Here is a 19240-nt window from a genome sequence, read left to right as displayed (position 1 = left end):
TTATAAATTAACTCTGTGACCCATATTTTAAGGTTATTTTGTGTTGTAGCAAAACTTTCTAAAAATACCTAAAAACTAAATCTGCCAGTTACCTTGTCTCGGGCAATTGCTTAGTTTTTCATTCAAAACCTGGACAAAGGATTATTTATGTTTCCTCCTCCGTGTTAGCCTTCCTGCCCTGCCAATGGTTTCAAGAGACATTTAACAGTTTGGGATTTTTTTGTCTTAAGAGTTTTCTATTGATTTAGCAGGAATCAGTTCCGTCTTTGCCACAGTCGCCGATGAAGGAGAGGCCGCCTAAAGCATTCCATCAGTACAGCAACAACATCTCCACTTTGGACGTCCACTGTCTGCCTCAGTTGCAGGAAAAAGTTTCTCCACCATCATCACCCCCCATCATGTTCCCCCCTGCCTTCGAAGCAGCCAAAGTAGAGGCAAAACCGGATGAGCTTAAGGTAACGGTGAAACTAAAACCCCGGTTAAAAGCAATACACAGCAGTCTCGATGACTGCCGGCCTCCAAGTAAGAAATGGAAAGGAATGAAATGGAAAAAGTGGAGCATTCAGATTGTGATTCCTAAAGGATCATTCAAACCTCCCTGTGAAGAAGAAATAGATGAATTTCTTAAAAAACTGGGCACAACCCTTAAACCAGATCCTGTGCCTAAAGACTACAGGAAATGTTGCTTCTGTCACGAGGAGGGAGATGGATTAACTGATGGACCAGCAAGACTTCTTAACCTGGATTTAGACCTTTGGGTCCATTTGAACTGTGCTCTTTGGTCTACAGAAGTCTACGAGACACAAGCTGGTGCCTTAATAAATGTGGAACTAGCGCTGCGAAGAGGCTTGCAAATGAAATGCATGTTTTGTCACAAAATGGGTGCCACCAGCGGTTGTCACAGGTTAAGGTGCACCAATATTTATCACTTTACCTGTGCCATTAAAGCACAATGCATGTTTTTTAAAGACAAGACCATGCTTTGCCCCATGCACAAACCAAAGGGAACTCATGAGCAAGAACTTAGTTACTTTGCGGTCTTCAGGAGGGTCTACGTTCAGCGTGATGAGGTGCGGCAGATTGCCAGCATCGTTCAGCGAGGAGAACGTGACCACACTTTCCGTGTGGGAAGCCTGATTTTCCATGCCGTTGGCCAGCTGCTGCCACAGCAGATGCAGGCCTTCCACTCCTCAAAAGCCCTCTTCCCCGTGGGTTACGAGGCCAGCCGGTTGTACTGGAGCATGAGATACGCCAACAGACGCTGTCGCTATCTCTGCTCGATCGAGGAGAAGGATGGGCTTCCGTTGTTCGTCATCAAGGTTGTGGAGCAAGGCCATGAAGATCTGATCCTTACTGACACCACGCCGAAAGGTAAATTTTGGGAACTAAGGTCATGACTTTTTTTGATTTGCTATTTGTTTTGTTACTACCAACACTTGCGAGATGAATGGTGCATGTTTCAAATAAAACGTTGCAGATGCTGTTCTAATGTAATGCTTACAGTGAGCTTCCAGGGCCTGTTTTTAATATGCTACGAAGACTGAGGACACCTTTGAAGAAATTGTATAAGCTGCAAATAAGACAGCTTCTTACAATTTCACAGAGGAGACCCAAGACTGAGTACTGAAAATGAATTTAAATAGCAGGAATGTCAGCGTAGGCTTCTTTTCCTGAAAAGTGACTTTGTTTAAATACGACATCATTACTCGATTATCTTCAGATCAGCTGTGCTGAAGTTAGTAGGCAATAAAAGGACAGTTGAGTTGACCACATTGCTCTCAGGGCAGGTAACGTTGTCTCTGGCAGGGTGAGGAACGATACATTAGACCGTAACCGTATGGGACAGGTCTTAGGAGCCTGGCACGTGTTTGTGGACGTGGCCTGAAATGTTCTGGGTCTTAACCCCTTGGTGCTGCAGGTGCTGAGACATTCAGCCTCGCTCTGTCCGAACGGCTGCGGGGGAAATGCCCACGTACAACCGAGAGCAGCTGACTATCACCAATCAATGGAAACAGAATAGATAGTTTGTTTTCAGAAAATTCTACTTTGTGCAGGTTTGCTCAGGAGAATCTGTCGGAGGACTGAAAGCTTCTGTGCCATGAATACTACAAGTTTCATTCCCGAGAATCATGGGTGCAGTAGAAAGGTTGTGCTTGTTGGGAATTTGTTCAGGAAAAACAAATGATTCTCCGCTTGGGTTTTTAAGCACTGCCCTGTTCGTGTATGCAACCACCAGCAAAATGCTTTGTCACTATTGGTTTCTGGTTCCTGGTATCCTCAGGCAGTCGTTTTAAAACCAGTACAATAGACCTTTTTTTAATTTTTTTTTATTACTGTAATTCTTTCCCATATGGTTGTGTAGGTGTGTGGGATAAAATCTTGGAGCCCGTTGCTTCTGTTAGAAAAGAATCTGAAATGCTCCAGCTGTTTCCCGGCTATTTGAAGGGTGAAGACCTCTTTGGTTTGACAGTCTCTGCAGTGGCCAGGATTGCAGAATCGGTGAGTCTTCACCGTCCCAGCTCTTGCTGGATCGCCCCAAATTGTTGGATGAGAGGGGGCACAGGAAGAAGTGTGGAAAAGTAAATGTTACACATGATTAACATATAATTACGTGGATTTTTTTTTTTCTTTTTGTCTCCTTCTTTTGCAGCTGCCAGGGGTTGAGGCCTGTGAGAACTACACTTTCCGCTATGGCCGAAACCCCTTAATGGAACTCCCTCTTGCTATCAACCCCACGGGCTGTGCCCGTGCCGAGCCTAAAATGAGTACCCATGTCAAGAGGTTTGTGTTAAGGTATTTTGTTTTAATTTCACATAGTACAGCCCAGGGTTTATAGGCTGCTTCGGGTTATTTGTGCTTTCGTCTGCTGCTTACAAACCCTGTCGTCTTTGGCTGTGTATGTGCATGCCCGAATCAAAGGAACTGCTTTGTCGTCTCCGCTAGCTGGCTTTCCGTGTTCGTACGTCTAAAAGATTTTTTTAATGGGTTTTGTGGCTGTTTTCGGAGAAATCTTCAGTTTTTCTTGTATTCTTTCCTGTTACATGCCCAATTCCCACAGGCCTCACACCTTGAACAGCACCAGCACATCGAAGTCATTTCAGAGCACAGTTACGGGAGAGCTGAACGCGCCTTACAGTAAGCAGTTCGTCCATTCCAAGTCCTCTCAGTACCGCAAAATGAAAACCGAATGGAAGTCCAACGTCTATCTAGCTCGCTCTCGCATTCAGGTCAGTTCTCATTTTAGGAAATTTATATTAAATTCTATTAGTTACACTTTTATTTATGTATATTTTACATAAACTCTTCATCTGTGTATATTTCATATATAATATATTAATATATTATAATAATTATATATATTTGTATATAATTATATATACAAATAATATCTGTATTTGAAACTAAAGCAATTGCAAAGTTCCTTCAAGTCTTCTCCCAAAATTGGCAATTTTTATGTGGCAAATCACTTCCATAGACTCAAGTAAGATTTCTTTTTAATTATTGTAAATATCTTAAGAATTCATTTGTTACAGTCAGCTAGGAAAAAAAAATTCTTTCAAGTTTGGGTTTTTTTTTTTTAGAACATCTCTCAAAAACTTAGTAAAACTTAATAAAAATACAAGTATATGGTGGAAGATTGACATGACCAGACCAAGCTGAGTAAAGCGGTGTGAGACGAGCATGAAGAGTTCCAAGACTTGTTTGCATTCATAAAAATAATAAACTTGGAGCTTTGTATAGTTCTGTTGGTGGTTTTGCTCCACAGACTGTTTTGCAAAAGCTTTGTAATTAATCTTGCTGCGCATGAACACAGTTGTTGTTTATTTTAGGCTGGACTTAACTGTGCTGTTGTGTTCCTATTAGGTTTTTCCATTCTAGTAAGGCCTGCTTTATTTTTCAGTGAATTTATAATCCTTACAGTCAGGTGTCAGAGGCGTAAGAGAAGCTTTCTCACCTAGACAGAAGCCAAGTACGTTTTCTTGCGTCTTGAACACTTAACGTGAAGCTGAATTCTGCATCTGGACTGTTAGAACGGCAGTTACTTGTCTGTGCTGCTTCATCCTTCCTGGGTAGTTCAGTTTTCACGGGATTTTCCGCAGGAACGGTTTTGGGGCGCGGTGAGGAATGCAGGGTAAAAGTAAAATTGTTGCAAAATTCTAATTCACAACATGTTTTTTGTAGGGCCTGGGCTTATATGCTGCTAGAGACATTGAAAAGCACACTATGGTCATTGAATACATCGGAACTATTATCCGGAATGAGGTAGCAAACAGGAAGGAGAAGCTTTATGAGTCTCAGGTATGGGTGCTGTTTGTTCACTGTTTACTTCCCCTTCCTCTTTCAAACGTTGGTACAACAAAAAAAATTCTGCTGTTCTATTTGATGAATTCAGGTCCCTCGATTTCTGTTTTTTTGCTGTGCTATAAATGCAGTAAGCTAAAACTATAACCAGAGAAGCCTACAGTGTTTCTTATCAAAAGATCAGAGCATTTAAATGTTTAATAAATCTGACAGCACCCTGGTCAGGTAGGTAATACGTATCCTCTGGCCCAGAGGACAAAGAGAAAGCTCTGACAGAGATGTCAAGACCTCAGTTTTTAACGAGAACTTCTTTAAATTCAAAGACTTTGTGTAACTCAGTGGTGTTGGTACGTGTTTGTGAAGCACTTGAAGATGAAAGGCAGTACAGAAGCTATTAGGGAAATGTCAGTTCACCAGAGATTTATGTTTATGACCCATCCGTCTGCTCACAAACCAGAGAGGGTCAGATGGCACGTGTGACTCGCGCTTTGCCCCACGAGCCAGCAGGCAGCGTCTCCTCCCGAAGGCATGAGGACACATGGAGGGAACCCACGTTGCTGCTTTGTTGCAGTGATTGACAATTATGTAAAATCACCAAGAGTCTTTTTTCCAATTCTGTTTTCCAGAATCGCGGCGTGTACATGTTCCGCATTGACAATGACCACGTCATTGATGCTACCCTGACGGGAGGTCCTGCAAGGTGGGTGGCCCTGGAGAGATCTCTGACCTCCCTCTGGGGAGTCATCCACATTCCCTGGCCTGGGGCTGTTCGTGAGGGATTCAAGTTTGTGGTTTTCTCAATGATTGTTATTCTCTGAGGTGGTACATTCAGCCTGCAGACTATTCCACTGAAATAATGTTGTCTTTTTCATTAGCTTTGCTCATCTTTGATTACGTTTCATGGCAGTTACGAAGAAAGAATGGAATTTTTTTTAACGCTTGATTTTTTTGACGTTTTCTAGGTAAACAAGTACAGAGTAATGTGATTATATCTGGAAAGTCAGTGCGCCCCTGAAGCTAAGGTCGTTCCGAGGTTTGGTTTAGATTTGCCTCAAGAGATGCATTCTCTTAAAAAGTTACCTTTTCCCACCTCTTTTCATAGGTACATCAACCATTCGTGTGCACCCAACTGCGTGGCTGAGGTGGTCACTTTTGAGAGAGGACACAAAATTATCATTAGCTCCAGCAGAAGAATCCAGAAGGGGGAGGAGGTAGGGCGGTCTCATTCCGTTACCACTTACCTGTTGCTACTTGCACTCGTTTCTAGACTCTTAACGAGATTTCTGTGGCACAACTGGTTTGTGCCAGGGCGGGGTGAGTGATTATTTCCCTTCCCCTCTTTCCTTTGAAATCTTACCAGTTCCTAACGGCGCAACCTCCAGCGTATTTTGCTACTTAACCTGTAGGTACAAGAAAAGCTGTGGTAAATCCCAGTTGTTCCATAACTGTCCTCCTGCCTCTTCTTCCAGCTTTGCTATGACTATAAGTTTGATTTTGAAGATGACCAGCACAAGATTCCATGTCACTGTGGAGCTGTAAACTGCCGAAAGTGGATGAACTAGAATGCATTCCTTGCTGTCTTTGAGGGTTGCTTGTCCCTAGAAAGAAGTGATTCACGTTTTGATTTTGTCGACAGAAAATTGTTGCCTTTTTGAAGGGGAAAAAAAAGTAATTTAAAAATCACTTCTGGAAGTACAGATTTCTACTCAAGTACTTAAAAAGAAAAAAAGAGGAAAAAAAAAAAGGAAAAAAAAAAGAGAAAGAAAACAAGCACCAGAAGCAAACCGGCAAAATCTGAAGCTGACTTTCCAGAGACATGGAGGTGAAACTGAATTTAACGGAATGGTCCAGCACTTTTGTTTTTGAGCTCACTAAGGAGAAACTGTTTAACTTGGGCAAAGAACCGATGGCTGACCTGCGGGAGTGCAGGGGGGCTTATATGAATGTAAGACTGAAATCACCAGCGAAAGGGAGAAGTCCAAAGTGCTGGCCACAGCCTTATTTGATACAGGGGCAGGCCCTCTAATTAAAGAAAAATTTTAAATAAAAGTAGACACCACTGAACAAGGAATGTACTGAAACGACTTCCTTAGGGATAGAGCTAAGGGAAAAAATAACTTGCACTAAAATACATTTAAATACTTGATTCCATGAGTCAGTTTATTGTAGTTTTTGATTTCTGTAAAATAAGAGAACCTTTTTGTATTTATTATTGAATAAGTGAATGAAGCTATTTTTAAAAAGAAAGTTAGAAGAAAGCCAAGCTGCTGCTGTTACCTGCAGAACTAACAAACTCTGTTACTTTGTACAAAAGTGTAAATATTTTGAGAAAAAAAAATACAGTATAAAAATAGTTATTGACCAAATGCTACCAGACTCTGCAGCAGTTCGGGTGCTTATTATAAAACGTCAATAGGGATGTTACAATATGATCTCATGTATTACCAGACATGTGATTACGATTACGGAATAACCAAAATCTCAATTTAAAGAGAGAGGGGTTTTTTTTATGTTTCAAGCAGTCTCAACTGTGGTCTTATTAGAATTTTTTTAAGTAAACCTTAAGCCTGGGAAGGCATGTATATTACAACTCTGACTTTTGTAGATGTTTGGGTAATTTAGATTAATTTTATTTGTATTATATTGTTGCATCCCTATTTCTTAAGTCAGGTTTTTTGTGCTTAAAATTTGTGATAACTGTGAATAACTGCTAAAAACCACCCAAAATAGAGGCTGGACATTGTTTTTTCTTCAGCAAAAGTAGTCAAGATTAGGGGACTGTTCAGCCTACGTTAAATCATGTAAACAGCATAGAATCATGTAGTTGGAGCTTAAGTCTGCTATGATAGCCTTCTTAAAAGGAAAACAAGGAAAAAACATTAGATGTAATGTGCTTGCAGCTGCAGGACTCTGGCAAATAGGGTTTTGGAAAATGTAATTTAAAGATGTGTTTGTATGGATTGTTTTTGTTTACATTTCTTTTAAAAAAATAAACACTGTTTTGTGTTTGCTTGTAGAAATTTAATCAGCATTTTGAACCAGGTTAGCTTTTTATTTTGTACTTAAAAATTCTGGTACTGACACTTCACAGGCTAAATATAAAAAAAAAAATGAAGTTTTTTTTGTGTGCACAATTAAAGTGGACTGTAAACTGTTGGTATATTCAGTAATACAGTTCTGAACTTGTAATGTATATGGCATGATGTATTTTTATCTTACAGAATAAATCAATTGTATATATTTTTCTCTTGATAAATAGCTGTATGAAATTGTTTCTTGAATATTTTTCTTCTCTTGTACAATATTCCAACATCCTACCAGTATTTGTCCTACAGTTTTTTTCTGTTCTGTATAATAGTATCTAATGTTGGCAAAAAAAAACACAAAAACAACACAAAAAAAGAATTTTTTGAAGTATACAGAGTGTTATGGGTTTTGGAATTTGTGGAAACAGATTTAGAAGATCAGCATTTACAAATAAAAATATTTTACATCTATAAATTAGATCCTCCTGTTTTAATTTTGGGGTGTCCGGTTTCTAGTTCTTTCAGGATTTCAGTGTTTGTTTCCATCAGCAAGAAGCATTTGCTTTCCCCTCTTCCCGAGGCATCCTCAGCGTTACGCTGTGGTGCCAGGTGCTGAGCACCCTCCAGCTGCCATTCCCTGCAATCGTGTTTTCCCCACAAAATCTACAAAACATGCAAATACCGTATTCTGCTTGTGCTGGGTTTGGCTGGAATAGAGTTACTTTTCTCCACAGTAGCTGGCATGGGGCTGGTTTGGATTTGTGCTGGAAACTGTTGATAACACAGGGATGTTTTCGTTACTGCTGGGCAGTGCTCACACAGAGTCAAGGCCTTTTCTGCCTCTCACCCCAACAGCACAAGAAGTTGGGAGGGGACATAGCTGGGACAGCTGATCCCAACTGACCAAAGGGATATTCCACACCAAATCATGTCATGCTCAGCATATAAAGCTGTGGGAAGGAGGACAGTGGGGATGATCAGAGTGATGGTGTTTGTCTTCCCAAGTCACCGTTACACATGATGAAGCCCTGCTTTCCAGGAGATGGTTGAGCACCTGCTCAGGTGATGGTTGAGCACCTCATCAGGTTGATTCCCTGGGACACAGGGAATGAAATTCCGCTTTGCTTTGCATACATTGCTTTTGCTTTATCTATTAAACCCACCAGTTTTTGCACTTTTGAGTGTCTCCCCCATCCCACTAGGTGGGTGTGAGGAGGGGCTGGGTGGGGTTACACCACAGTGCTCCTGACACCAGGGACACACCAAGTCCTCAGCAGAGGGTCAAGGCTAAAAAAAGTCTCCAAGATTTATTGCACAGAAGTGGGAACCAGCCAGGCCAAAGCTGTTCTCCAGTGTTATTTATTCCTATCGTGCACTTTGGCTGCTGGAAGACGGAGGAGCCATCTGCGCAGGGTCCAAGCACATCATGTCGGCGTTCGGGGCGAGCTGGAGGGGGGAGGGGAGCCCTGGCACAGGCACACGTGTTGGTGCAGGGCAACCTCAGAAACAGGAGAGAAACGAGGCATGAAGCAAAGCTGCTGTCAGCCATAGTCACTACCACCTCCATGAGCCATCAAGAAGGAAATACTTGACACAGAGGCTTAAAAATTAAGTCCCGGGCACAGTTTCTTTACAAATAATAAATTCCTCAGTATGACAACAGCAAACTGAGTGCTGCGACAGCTTATAACTCAGGATAAGGCTTTTCCTTCTATTCTTCCTGTTCATCCAACTTCATAGAATCATAGAATCGGCTGGTTGGAAGAGACCTTCAAGATCATTGAGTCCAACCATTCACCCTGCACTGTCAGGGTCCCTAAACCATGTTGCTCAACACCAAATCCACACACCTCCAGGGATGGGGACTCCACTACCTCCCTGGGCAGCCTGTTCCAATACTTCACAACCCTCTCTGTAAAGAAATTTTTCCTGATATCTAACCTAAATTTTCCCTGGCATAACTTGAGGCCATTCCCTCTCGTCCTGTCATTCATAACGTGGGAGAAGAGACCGACCCCCATCTCCCTACAATTTCCTTTCAGGTAATTGTAGAGAGCGATAAGGTCCCCCCTGAGCCTCCTCTTCTCCAGACTAAACAGTCCCAGCTCCCTCAGCCGCTCCTCCTAGGACAAGTTCTCTAAACCCTTCACTAGTTTTGTTGCTCTTCTCTGAACCCGCTCCAGCACCTCAACGTCCTTCTTGAAGTGAGGGGCCCAAAACTGGACACTATACTCAAGGTGTGGCCCCACTAGTGCTGAGTACAGGGGGACAATCACTTCCCCGCTCCTGCTGGCCACACAGTTTCTGATACATGCCAGGATTGCGTTGGCTTTCTTGGCTGCTTGGGCACACTGCTGGCTCATGTTCAATCAGCTGTCAACCAGCACCCCAAACTCCCAAGGGTCAGCAGTGAGCGGTCACTCAAACACAGGAAGAAAATCAAATTTCCACCGAATCTCAGAGTCCATGCAGGGCCCAGCTGAGGTCGACTGATTCAGGACCGCGTGGTTCACTGGATAGATTTATTGGCCTCACTTGTTCAAATTTTGGATGCAATGACCTGGCTCTGCGGCTGCAGCACTGAACAAATGCAGCTTCAGCTGAAAGTCACTCACTGCAGAAATGACTGATGCCATCCAAAATGCCGCCACCTCCACCTGTTCCTGGAAAGTGGCACCGGTGCCCAGGTCCTGGCGGCAGCATGGCACGGCTGGCATGGGAGGGCTCAGCCCACACATGCAGCACTGCAAGTCTGGGTATCACTAATTCTAAAAAAAAGTGTATTATTTATACAAGAGTGAAGTAGAATCTTCTTTATAAAGGAACAATCCGTCTACAACTCAATGGTTCATCAATTCTATGTTCTTGTCTATTATTGCAGGCTTAAAGACCACACGTATTGAATTGTTCTTGACAGCAGCCTCCAAATTTCCTCACCAGGAGCAAAAGGTCAAAAATTCTCTGTGGCAACAGACTCAGACCGCAAATAAAGCGAGCTTCTGCTTTGCCTGTTTGAGGATTTGTTTGGTTTTTGATTTTGTTATTTTTTAAAAAGACCACATAAAGGCCACAGAAGAAAAAGGCAGAGTGAGGCTACCACACAGCCAATGTGACAGCCAACACCAATCTCACAGCCTGCAGGAAAGCCCAGCACACAGCTGGGAGCAGCTGTTCCAGCCCCCACCGCTGCTTCACCTTGGCTCGTGGGAGCAGTCGGGGTTAAGCAGCCGAGTGTAAATGAAGCTGCAGCCCATCCTGCCTCCCCAGCAAGAACTGCAATGAATTCAACCCCCAAGAGCCACCCCCAGAGCTGCACACTGTGCTGGCTGGTCTCAGGCCACCCTTGCTGCTGCTGAAAGGGCTCAGCAGGAGGCTGCTGTGAGCTGACAAGCCTCCAGGGCCAGGCAGCGCTGCACCATGCTGCAACAGCCCGTTTGGGAACCCATTTCCAGGCCCTGGGTGCCCCTACAAGGGCACAACACAGGCTGAAGTACAGCTGCTGAAGGGGGCTGGTTTTTAAGAGGCTTGTTGGTAGCACAGACTTGGCTGGTGCCTGGCAATTATTCCCATTGTAATGCTTCATCTGGAAGAACTTCCACATCAGCCTGTTGTTCTGGTTTACAATTAAACCCTGCTTAACTGGTTTCCCCTTCCCATGACTCACTGCTTCCAGGAATGCTGAACGAGGCAAGAACCTGTGCAGCAGCCGGGGACCTCTCTTACCTGCTCGCTTTCTTCCTCCACCTCCTTTCTTCCACCTCCTTTCTCGTCCCAGGGTGGCTGCCCTGGCAGACTGCCGAAGCACCGAACACAATGTGTCACAAGTGAATCTCTCCTCTCCGCAGGAAGACGTGGGTCTATCATTATCCCAACATTAACGTTATTTGCCTCATGCTGCCCAAATGTCAATAACTGGATGCTGGAGTATTTGTGCAGTTGGAAAACGCACTGCCGGCGTTTGAACTGCACGCTTCCCAGGGCAGGCAGGTCGCTGCGGCATGATAAGCGATGCCAACACGGCTAAGAGAAAAATACGCTGGGTAAGAATCTTCTGCAGCAGCTTCTACGCACGGAAGAAGCATCCGGGCCTGAGGCAGGAAGTCAAAGAAAGGTAAACAGTGAAATAAATGAACTTGGGAAGGGAAACAGAGAAGTGGAGGGGGGAAAAAAAAATATATATTTATAAATTATCTGTCAAACCTTCCAAGACGTGCGAGAGGTAAAGAGCCAGCTGTGAAGAAAAGGGAGGGAAAACAAGGGAAGACCCAAATTACGTGAACATTAGTTTGCTTCAGTCTCTTAGTTGGTGCTTTCTGGTCCAACAGCTACAAAGAGTAAGGCCGTACAGCTTAATAAAAAAACGATACTTTATTTTAAATGCAGCTACTGCCATGAGTCATCAAAATAGACTTTGTAATAGTTACTTTGTTTTAAATATGAGGTGACGAATGACAGCTGGAATTTAAACTACATGAAATGTCCTAAAATTGTAAATTAAAACAACTGAATTTAAATATTACAAATGACAATTTTCAGAAGATAAAAGGGAATAAAAATATTTTCCAGGAAAAGTAAAACAATTTGGCCAGTAAAACCATACTAAAAACGTAAATTAATGAGACACTGCACATGAAATACTTGAAGAGGACTCCTTTCTGTCATTTGTCATTTAAAAGATCCACAAAGCTAAAATCTCACAATTTAAATTACATTGCTCTAATAATTTCTCTTACTTAAAACCAGTTCAATAATCCAGGATAATCCAAGGAACTTCTGATAAATTGCACTTCTACACGTTGTCCTGCTGCTGCAAGTACTGCTGCACCTGACCAGGGACCGGTGACCACCTGGATCTTCTCATGCAGACAGCTCTTCATAGCAGAGTATTTCTAAACGGTCCTTGCAACGGCTGAGCCAGGTGTAGCAGCTGAGGGCTCCTCACAAAGCCCTCCAGAATGACTTGGAATCATGGCTGAAGGGGAATCAGGTCTTGGCTTAATGCTTCTCAGCCACATCATCGCTGTTTCAGCTCTCAAAATGCCACTGCTGAGAAAGGGACCCATCACAGATGGCCATGGTCACGTACCCTTTGTGGCTAAGCGGATCTACCAGCTTCATGCACTGCCCCACGGAGACCTGGTAGAGGCGGTTGTTTTTCTAGAGAAGAGAGAAAAACATGGGATTATTGATTAAAACCTCTATTCTACTCTACCGTCAAACTGAAGCCGAAACCAATGCTTCAGGGGAGGGGATGCTCCTTCCTGACAAGTGAGCGTTTCGGCAGCCTCCCTGACGCACCAGACCTTTAAAAGCCAGAGTACAGCACACCCCATAACCTCGTCCAGGCCTTGAAACAAAGACTCTCGCGCCCTTACAAGGACCCAGTTCTTATTTTGCTTATACCATAGTCTCTTAATGAGGTGGAGGGATGATCACCACCATTCCCCAGTATGATCACCACCATTCCCCAGCACTCCGCAGAGGGAGTGAGCCCGCAAGACTACAGTGCAGCACAGCCAGGTTCCTGCTCTGCATCTGACCAAGCCTCAGCAGTGCCACTGCCCTCAGCACCCACGTGCTGGGTGGCTGCCACACAGGGCGATAGGTCTCATGCATGGTGCATCCCAACGACCAGGGCAAGGCCAAATCCCAGTCAAGTCTGAGAAGGAAACAGATCTTTCTCCTCTTTTTTTTTCCCCAGAGGATTCTGTCATCTTCCCCCACTAACAGGTTGTTGCAGCTGATTTGGGTGCTTTGGGGGCCCCTTTTCTGTCTGGAGAATGCTCTCTGCACAGCCCCAGCAGCTCCCACGGGCAGCAACCTCCTGCATGGAGGGAGCTGATACATGAGAACAGCCACACCAGGCTCTGTGTCACTGCTCATGGCCATAAGCAGATGCCTGGCGAAGCAGGAGAACATGGCAAGAACACACAGCGCTCCTCCAGAATACGTCCCTTCTCCAAGTCTTGTACTCTAACCGACAGTGCACAGCTGGCTTTCCCCTGTACCAGTGCCTCACACACCTAACGTATTTCCCCTTGCTCCCCAAGTCTTCACTTATCTGAAGAGTCCCAGCCTGCTCACATACTCCTCATGTGAAAGGTGTCCCACACCTTCGATTTGCCCCACCACCCATCTCTGAACCTTCTTCAGCCTAATCCAGCCTTTCTGAGAGGAGGGGACCAGCATGTGTAGTATGGGCAAACCATAACGGTGTGACGACATGTTTCTGCTTTGGTTCCTACTCTTTTCCTAATCAATCCTAACATTTGATTCACTTTCCTTTGCTGTTGATCATTAACGAGCACCCGTGGGACACTTACAGATCCTCTTCCCACTCTGCCAGTAGCAATGACCAGCTCAAAGCCCACATTTCACACATGAAGCCCAGAGTCTCCACCACCACCACAGGTATCACCTAATAGTTACATGCATTGAATTTCAATGGCTGTTCTCTCAGCCTTGCAAAATCTTTGTCTGCTGACTCAAACTGCAGAACCCCGAATAATCTCTTATGGCAATAAAATTTTTCCGCTCAGTACTTCCACTACTATTTGCGGCCGCGGCTGTGGCACTGCTGGTACAGGTGGCAGCAGAGCTGCGAGGCATCTCTGCAAGAGTCAGACATGCACAACCCCGAGCTGGGCTCGGGCAGCATCTGCCCCTCTATCTCTAAACCACCCTGGGTTGCGACAGCCTTCCTCATGTGACTGTGCTTAGGAACTCATGCTGCCAAAGCGTAGCACGGTAGGAACCCAAGACAGTTTAGGCAGAGCTGTCCTGGAAGCGCAACAGGCAGTTCTGGCAGTGCCCTCCTCTCTGTTCAGCTGAGATGTTTGTACTACAGACTCACTGCTATACAGAGGGCATGGGAGGGGGCAGCCTCTGAGTTAATACTCAGGAGCTAGTTTTCATATGTATGCAGCAATGGCTCAGTTTGAGGAAATTGGCCACTTCAGACTCTGAACGATTAAACTAACAAGATGTTATTATAGGACAGAAGCAACTGTAAAAAAGCTCCTCTCAATCCTCAGCTCTACCCTGTGCTTCTTTAAGCACAAAGCAGAAATCACCGCATGGACTGCTCCTGTCTCCCAGTCCTGGAACCACGACACAACAAAGAGCTGTGGGTGGATCTTGTTCTCTCCAGCACATCCCTGTGAGCCACAGTGCTGCGAGTGGCTGTGAGAAGCAGAAAAAAGGCTTCAGAAAAATGGGGCTGCAGAACCTTCCTGTGTCACAAGGACCTGCACGTCCCAGAGCTCAGCAAAAGTCTTACTCAGGCTGCAATGCAGCCACCAAAGCCCACGTAGCTTCTTACAGGCTGCTTAGACCGTGGGCTGGGCCTGGGACAGTACAACTGACGGGGTATGTCTGAGGTTCAGTCATACTTAAATTCCATCCTAGAGTCCTGTTAGTGCTGTTGTCACTTACTGAGACATCAATTACAAGCAACATGCTATAAGCCAGCGGCTCCACTCACCCCGAACGTCCACTGCTGTGAGCCACCGGACCCGTGGCATTTCATGAGACGAGGTGGATCGGATGAGCGGGTTTCCGAAACATCCAAGCAAAGGAGATTATTTAAAATCAGCTCATGATCTTCATTGTAAACCCAGACCTGAAAGAGGAGATACAAAGACGTTTATCCTAATGTTTTGGGGCAGGTGCTTTGCATCCTTTGTCCAGCTACAGAGGAGGCACTTTAGCATCTTGATGTCAGAGATGTGCCTTGCAATGCTTGCCGCTGCTTTGCTGCCTTTTTTTCCAGCAACTGAAATGCAGCTGCAGTGCTCTATTGTCATTCCAACATCACACACCGTCAGCCCACACCGAGGCACTAAAAGGACCGCCTGTGATCCTGCTCTGTACTAGCGTTCTTAAAATTAAGCAGCCCCCATATGTTCCTCCTGTCCAGGCAGCCAGACAAGATAACATGACAGACACGCAGTGGTCTCCAAGCAGGTGACCAGCCTCTCTCTGAGCAGTCATTAAGCCAGGCAGTAAAATCTCCTTAGTCAAAGATGATCCTTTAGGCATGAAAGAGGGGTTGCTGGACTGCCTCAGTATCACGCAGGGAGCCAGTATGGGGGCCAGAGGAGGACACCAGGTGACAACAGATGGCCCAAGAGTTGTGGGAGAGCAGCTTGGCAGGCACACAAGGCCAAAAGGTATTTCCAGTCTTTGAAACTGCTGCTTTTGGCCATAAATGCATAGGAATTTATTTAACACTGTGCTCTGAGATCAGCTTGTAGATGCTGAATGATGAGAAACCAAATTTCTGTGCAAATTCTGGTGCCAGGTAGCCTGCATTAGTCCTCACAATGGTCCCAGGGTCCTACTCCTTGCAGCTGGTGGCCTAATGCTCAGAGGTCTTCACTCAATTAAAAGATGATCACTAACATCCAGCTGCTATCAAAGCTTTTCATACTGCTCTCCGGGGAGCGAGAGAAATCACTGCTTCATCATTCCCATTCTGAAACTATATGTTCCATAACTGACAGGTTTCTCTGCTCCTCAGCCAAACTGCTTTTGCTAGAGGGAGGCCAGCCCTCCCATATCACGCCCACTTTGTTTTGGCTGAACCAACATGAAAACGTGTTGATCTGAACCTCAGGAATCCACACAATATCATAGCAGCTCACATGAGGTGGGAACTAATTCAGCTCCTCTCTGAGGCCCACTTGTACAAAGCAAGCATGTAGTGGTTCACTTTTGCAGCTTCAATCGCATTTAGGTTCTTGAATTTATGTGTCACTACAGGAGTTTCTCTGTTATAACACTGAAAACCATTGTTACATCGAACAAGAAGGACACACTCAAGCTGTCAGTTTGTCCTCTCTCACATGCCACTGTAGCAGAAGTAGGTGTTCTTATTATTGGCATAAAAAACTGCCAGGCACCCTCCATTGCTGCAGTTCATGACCATACTCTGTAAGCTCTCATTGGGCTGTTGAAACTTTGGTTTGGAGTAAGGCATGTCTAGCACAGCTGAAGGTTCAAGGAAGCTGGACCATCAGTCTGGTCTAACTGCAGGAGCTGCTGGTCCCCTCTCCCTCCTTCAGTTCCTTCAGGCCTGCAAAGACCTGGGCCAGTATCAGTTAGGTGGAGGAAGTGAAGCTCTCATAACCAACAGGAGACTCTGATCCCTATGTCAGAGAGAAAAAAAATGAAGGAACTTTGGTGTGTGCACCTCAAAATATCCTGCGTTACACAGGGGTAGGGAAAAGGAGAAGAAAGCATATGAAAACTGTAACTGCAGTGCCAGGAAGACACTGGGATCATTCAGCTAAACACCAAACAATCACTATTCTGAATGCACAGCAGGGCCCCTGCATTCACAATGCACCTGGACAGCATCTCCCAGCCTCTCTGGATGCCGGGCAGGTAACAGCATAGCTGACCAGGTTTCGTGCTCTCCTGCCATTCCCAGACCCAACCCCAGGCATTCCTGCTCATCCACCACAAACTCCCTTCCCCCTGACCTCTGCCCCTGTGAATGAGAGAGATTTGAGCCCCTCCTAACTGTACCAGAAGTACCTGCACCTACAGGCACGCTAAGTTCTTCCAGGGCTCTCTTCTTCCAGCCCTGTTTTGATTTCACACAGCTCAGTGCTGCAGTAACTGTGCTGCTGTGTGTTATATCCCACCCCCCACCGCCCCCCCATTAACTCTGCATGAGTTTCACACTCAGAGTACAGAATACCAAATTCCAGACAAAAAAGTCAAGCAAATAAAACAAATTCTGATTTTTTTTTTTTTTTTCTTGTCTGATGAAACTAAAAAAAGCCTTCTGGAGGGAGCTGTGATTCAGGACACTGCCTCAGTTGGACAGCACGATTGAAAAGTGTACAACTAACTCATTATCATAATGACTATCACAATACAGCAATGGCCTCCTTTGAGGAAGTTCAGGTATTACCTGAATTTGCCCTAACCTCAGGCGTTCTGTGCCTTTAAGATACTTTTTCTCTTTAAACCTCGTCATGAGAAAGAAAGCAAGACTAAAGGGGAGGAACGAAGAAATAGCAGGACTTGCCAGAAGAGTATTATTATTGAAAGAATAATGATGGAACCAAACCTGAACAATAGATGAAACCAGTAAGAATTGAGAGAGAAGACTGCAGTGACACAGGGAGCAGACCTCTAATCAAAAGCTGAGTCATGGGGAAGAACGCACAACAGCGGTTAAATCCAGTGTGATACTGCTCCAGAAAGGCTTATACAAGATGGCCAAAATTAATTTCAAAATAATTATGCATTTGGTGTAGCAAACAAAGGAAAGGGGGGAAAAAGCCCCAGATTTGGGACACAGTATGGTTCCAAATTTAGATTAGAATATCAGTATGAACTTGCAGATTATTAACAGATTGAAGCACGAGGAAAGCAAAGCCACCCCCTGGGTTTTTTTGTTATATAACCGCAAGCCTTTGCATGTTCCAAAATTTATTAACTACTTTGCTGCTGAAGACTGGAAGGACAAAGTTCAGCTCTTGTTATTACAGGCTGTCTGCAGCAACAGCCCAGTATAGGAAAGAAACATCTACTGGCAGCCAGCACCACCAGTATCTGATCTACATGGAGAAGAAACCACCTTCATTTTCTTTTTGTCCATGACTTCCTTGGGTTCAGGCTCAAGCACGATATCAAAAGTCTACAATCAATTTCTGAGTGATGTCTTGGTTTATCGTCCTACAAATTTTCTACAAAAAAAGAGACATTTTAAGAGTGTATTTTACAAAAAAAAAGTTGGACCATATAAATGGGAGGAGGTCCAAAGTACCAACTCCATAAGTATAAAACCTTTTTTACACAGGTGCAGCTTCGGAAGAACTGGATTTTGAATTTAGTCTCCTCAAAAGGTAGTTCAGACTATTTACAGATTTAAAACTGAGGTTTCCTAGGGATTCTAGTACCTTCAGGATTTTACTTCACCCCTATATAACAAAAATAAGTCACCCAGCCTTCTCCTGGATTGATTGCTAAAATTACTTCATTGATCTCATTTACATAGAGACAGGTGGGTAGAAACAGAGCTTCTCCTCGTACACAGTTTAAGAAAAGTTACAGTGATGACCACAGCTTAACTCCTTACAAGGACAGCAGTATGGCATTGTTTAAGATGGGATAATGAAGCTTTTTTACTCTCATTTTACCAATATTTAGATACCATAACTGGTTTCAGGTTGCCACTGTTCATAAAGGAGGCATGCTCTTTGCTCCCTCCATAAACCCCTGTATCCCAGTGATTCCCATCTGGGATGATTTTTTTTTACCATAATAAAGAGATCACAGAATCATAGAATGGTTTGGGCTGGAAGAGACCTTAAAGATCATCTAGTTCCAACCCCCCTGCCATGGGCAGCGACACCTTCCACTGCACCAGGTTGCTCAAAGCCTCATCCAACCTGGCATTGAACACTTCCAGGGATGGGGCATCTGCAACTTCTCTGGGCAACCTGTTCCAGTGCCTCACCATCCTCAGAGGGAAGAATTTCTTCCTTAGATCTAATCAAAATCTGCCCTCTTTCAGTTTAAATCCATTGCCCCTTGTCCTATCACTACACACCCTTGTAAAAAGTCCCTCTCCAGCTTTCTTGTAGGCCCCCTTCAAGTACTGGAAGGCTACTTTAAGATCTCCCCGGAGCCTTCTCTTCTTCAGGTTCATAGGAGAGGTGCTCCAGCCCTCGGATCATCGTCATGGCTCTCCTCTGGACTTGTTCCAATAGCTCCATGTCCTTCTTATTTTGGGGACCCCAGAACTGAACGCAATACTGCAGATGGGGTCTCAAGAGCAGAGTAGAGGAGGAGAATCACCTCCCTGCTGGCCACGCTTCTTTGGATGCAGCCCAGGATACAGTTGGCTCTCTGGGCTGCAATTGCACATTGCTGGCTCATGTTGAGCTTCTCAT

At 44.6% G+C, this 19240-nt stretch overlaps 2 protein-coding genes across 14 annotated transcripts in view; one reads left to right on the top strand and one right to left on the bottom strand.

The window, feature by feature from the left end:
• Positions 1–7794, top strand: part of KMT2C (lysine methyltransferase 2C) — a 211770-nt gene extending 203976 nt beyond the window's left edge. For 10 of the 13 annotated variants that reach the window (XM_086614336.1, XM_086614346.1, XM_086614341.1 and 7 more), the window contains 8 exons: positions 249–1371; positions 2363–2499; positions 2651–2793; positions 3059–3227; positions 4183–4299; positions 4929–5002; positions 5405–5513; positions 5772–7794. In XM_086614336.1, coding sequence (XP_086470462.1) covers positions 249–1371; positions 2363–2499; positions 2651–2793; positions 3059–3227; positions 4183–4299; positions 4929–5002; positions 5405–5513; positions 5772–5864 — 1965 coding nt within the window. In that variant the 3' untranslated portion in view covers positions 5865–7794. The remainder of the gene's footprint in view (positions 1–248; positions 1372–2362; positions 2500–2650; positions 2794–3058; positions 3228–4182; positions 4300–4928; positions 5003–5404; positions 5514–5771) is intronic. The other 3 variants (XM_086614342.1, XM_086614337.1, XM_086614343.1) reach the window with 2 other exon arrangements.
• Positions 7795–11894: 4100 nt separating this feature from the next.
• The window catches only part of GALNT11 (polypeptide N-acetylgalactosaminyltransferase 11), a 38203-nt gene continuing 30857 nt past the window's right edge, over positions 11895–19240 (bottom strand). The window contains exons 10-11 of the mRNA XM_009991459.2: positions 14812–14949; positions 11895–12485 (exon numbers count right to left, since the gene is read on the bottom strand). Of these exons, the coding sequence (XP_009989761.2) occupies positions 12354–12485; positions 14812–14949 (270 nt within the window). The 3' untranslated portion in view covers positions 11895–12353. The remainder of the gene's footprint in view (positions 12486–14811; positions 14950–19240) is intronic.

Source organism: Tauraco erythrolophus, chromosome 7 (assembly GCF_009769465.1).
Source record: "Tauraco erythrolophus isolate bTauEry1 chromosome 7, bTauEry1.pri, whole genome shotgun sequence".
NCBI classification, from domain to species: domain Eukaryota; kingdom Metazoa; phylum Chordata; class Aves; order Musophagiformes; family Musophagidae; genus Tauraco; species Tauraco erythrolophus.
The sequence above is the reverse complement of the archived record's forward strand: the minus strand, read 5'-3'. Positions and strand labels throughout refer to the sequence as shown.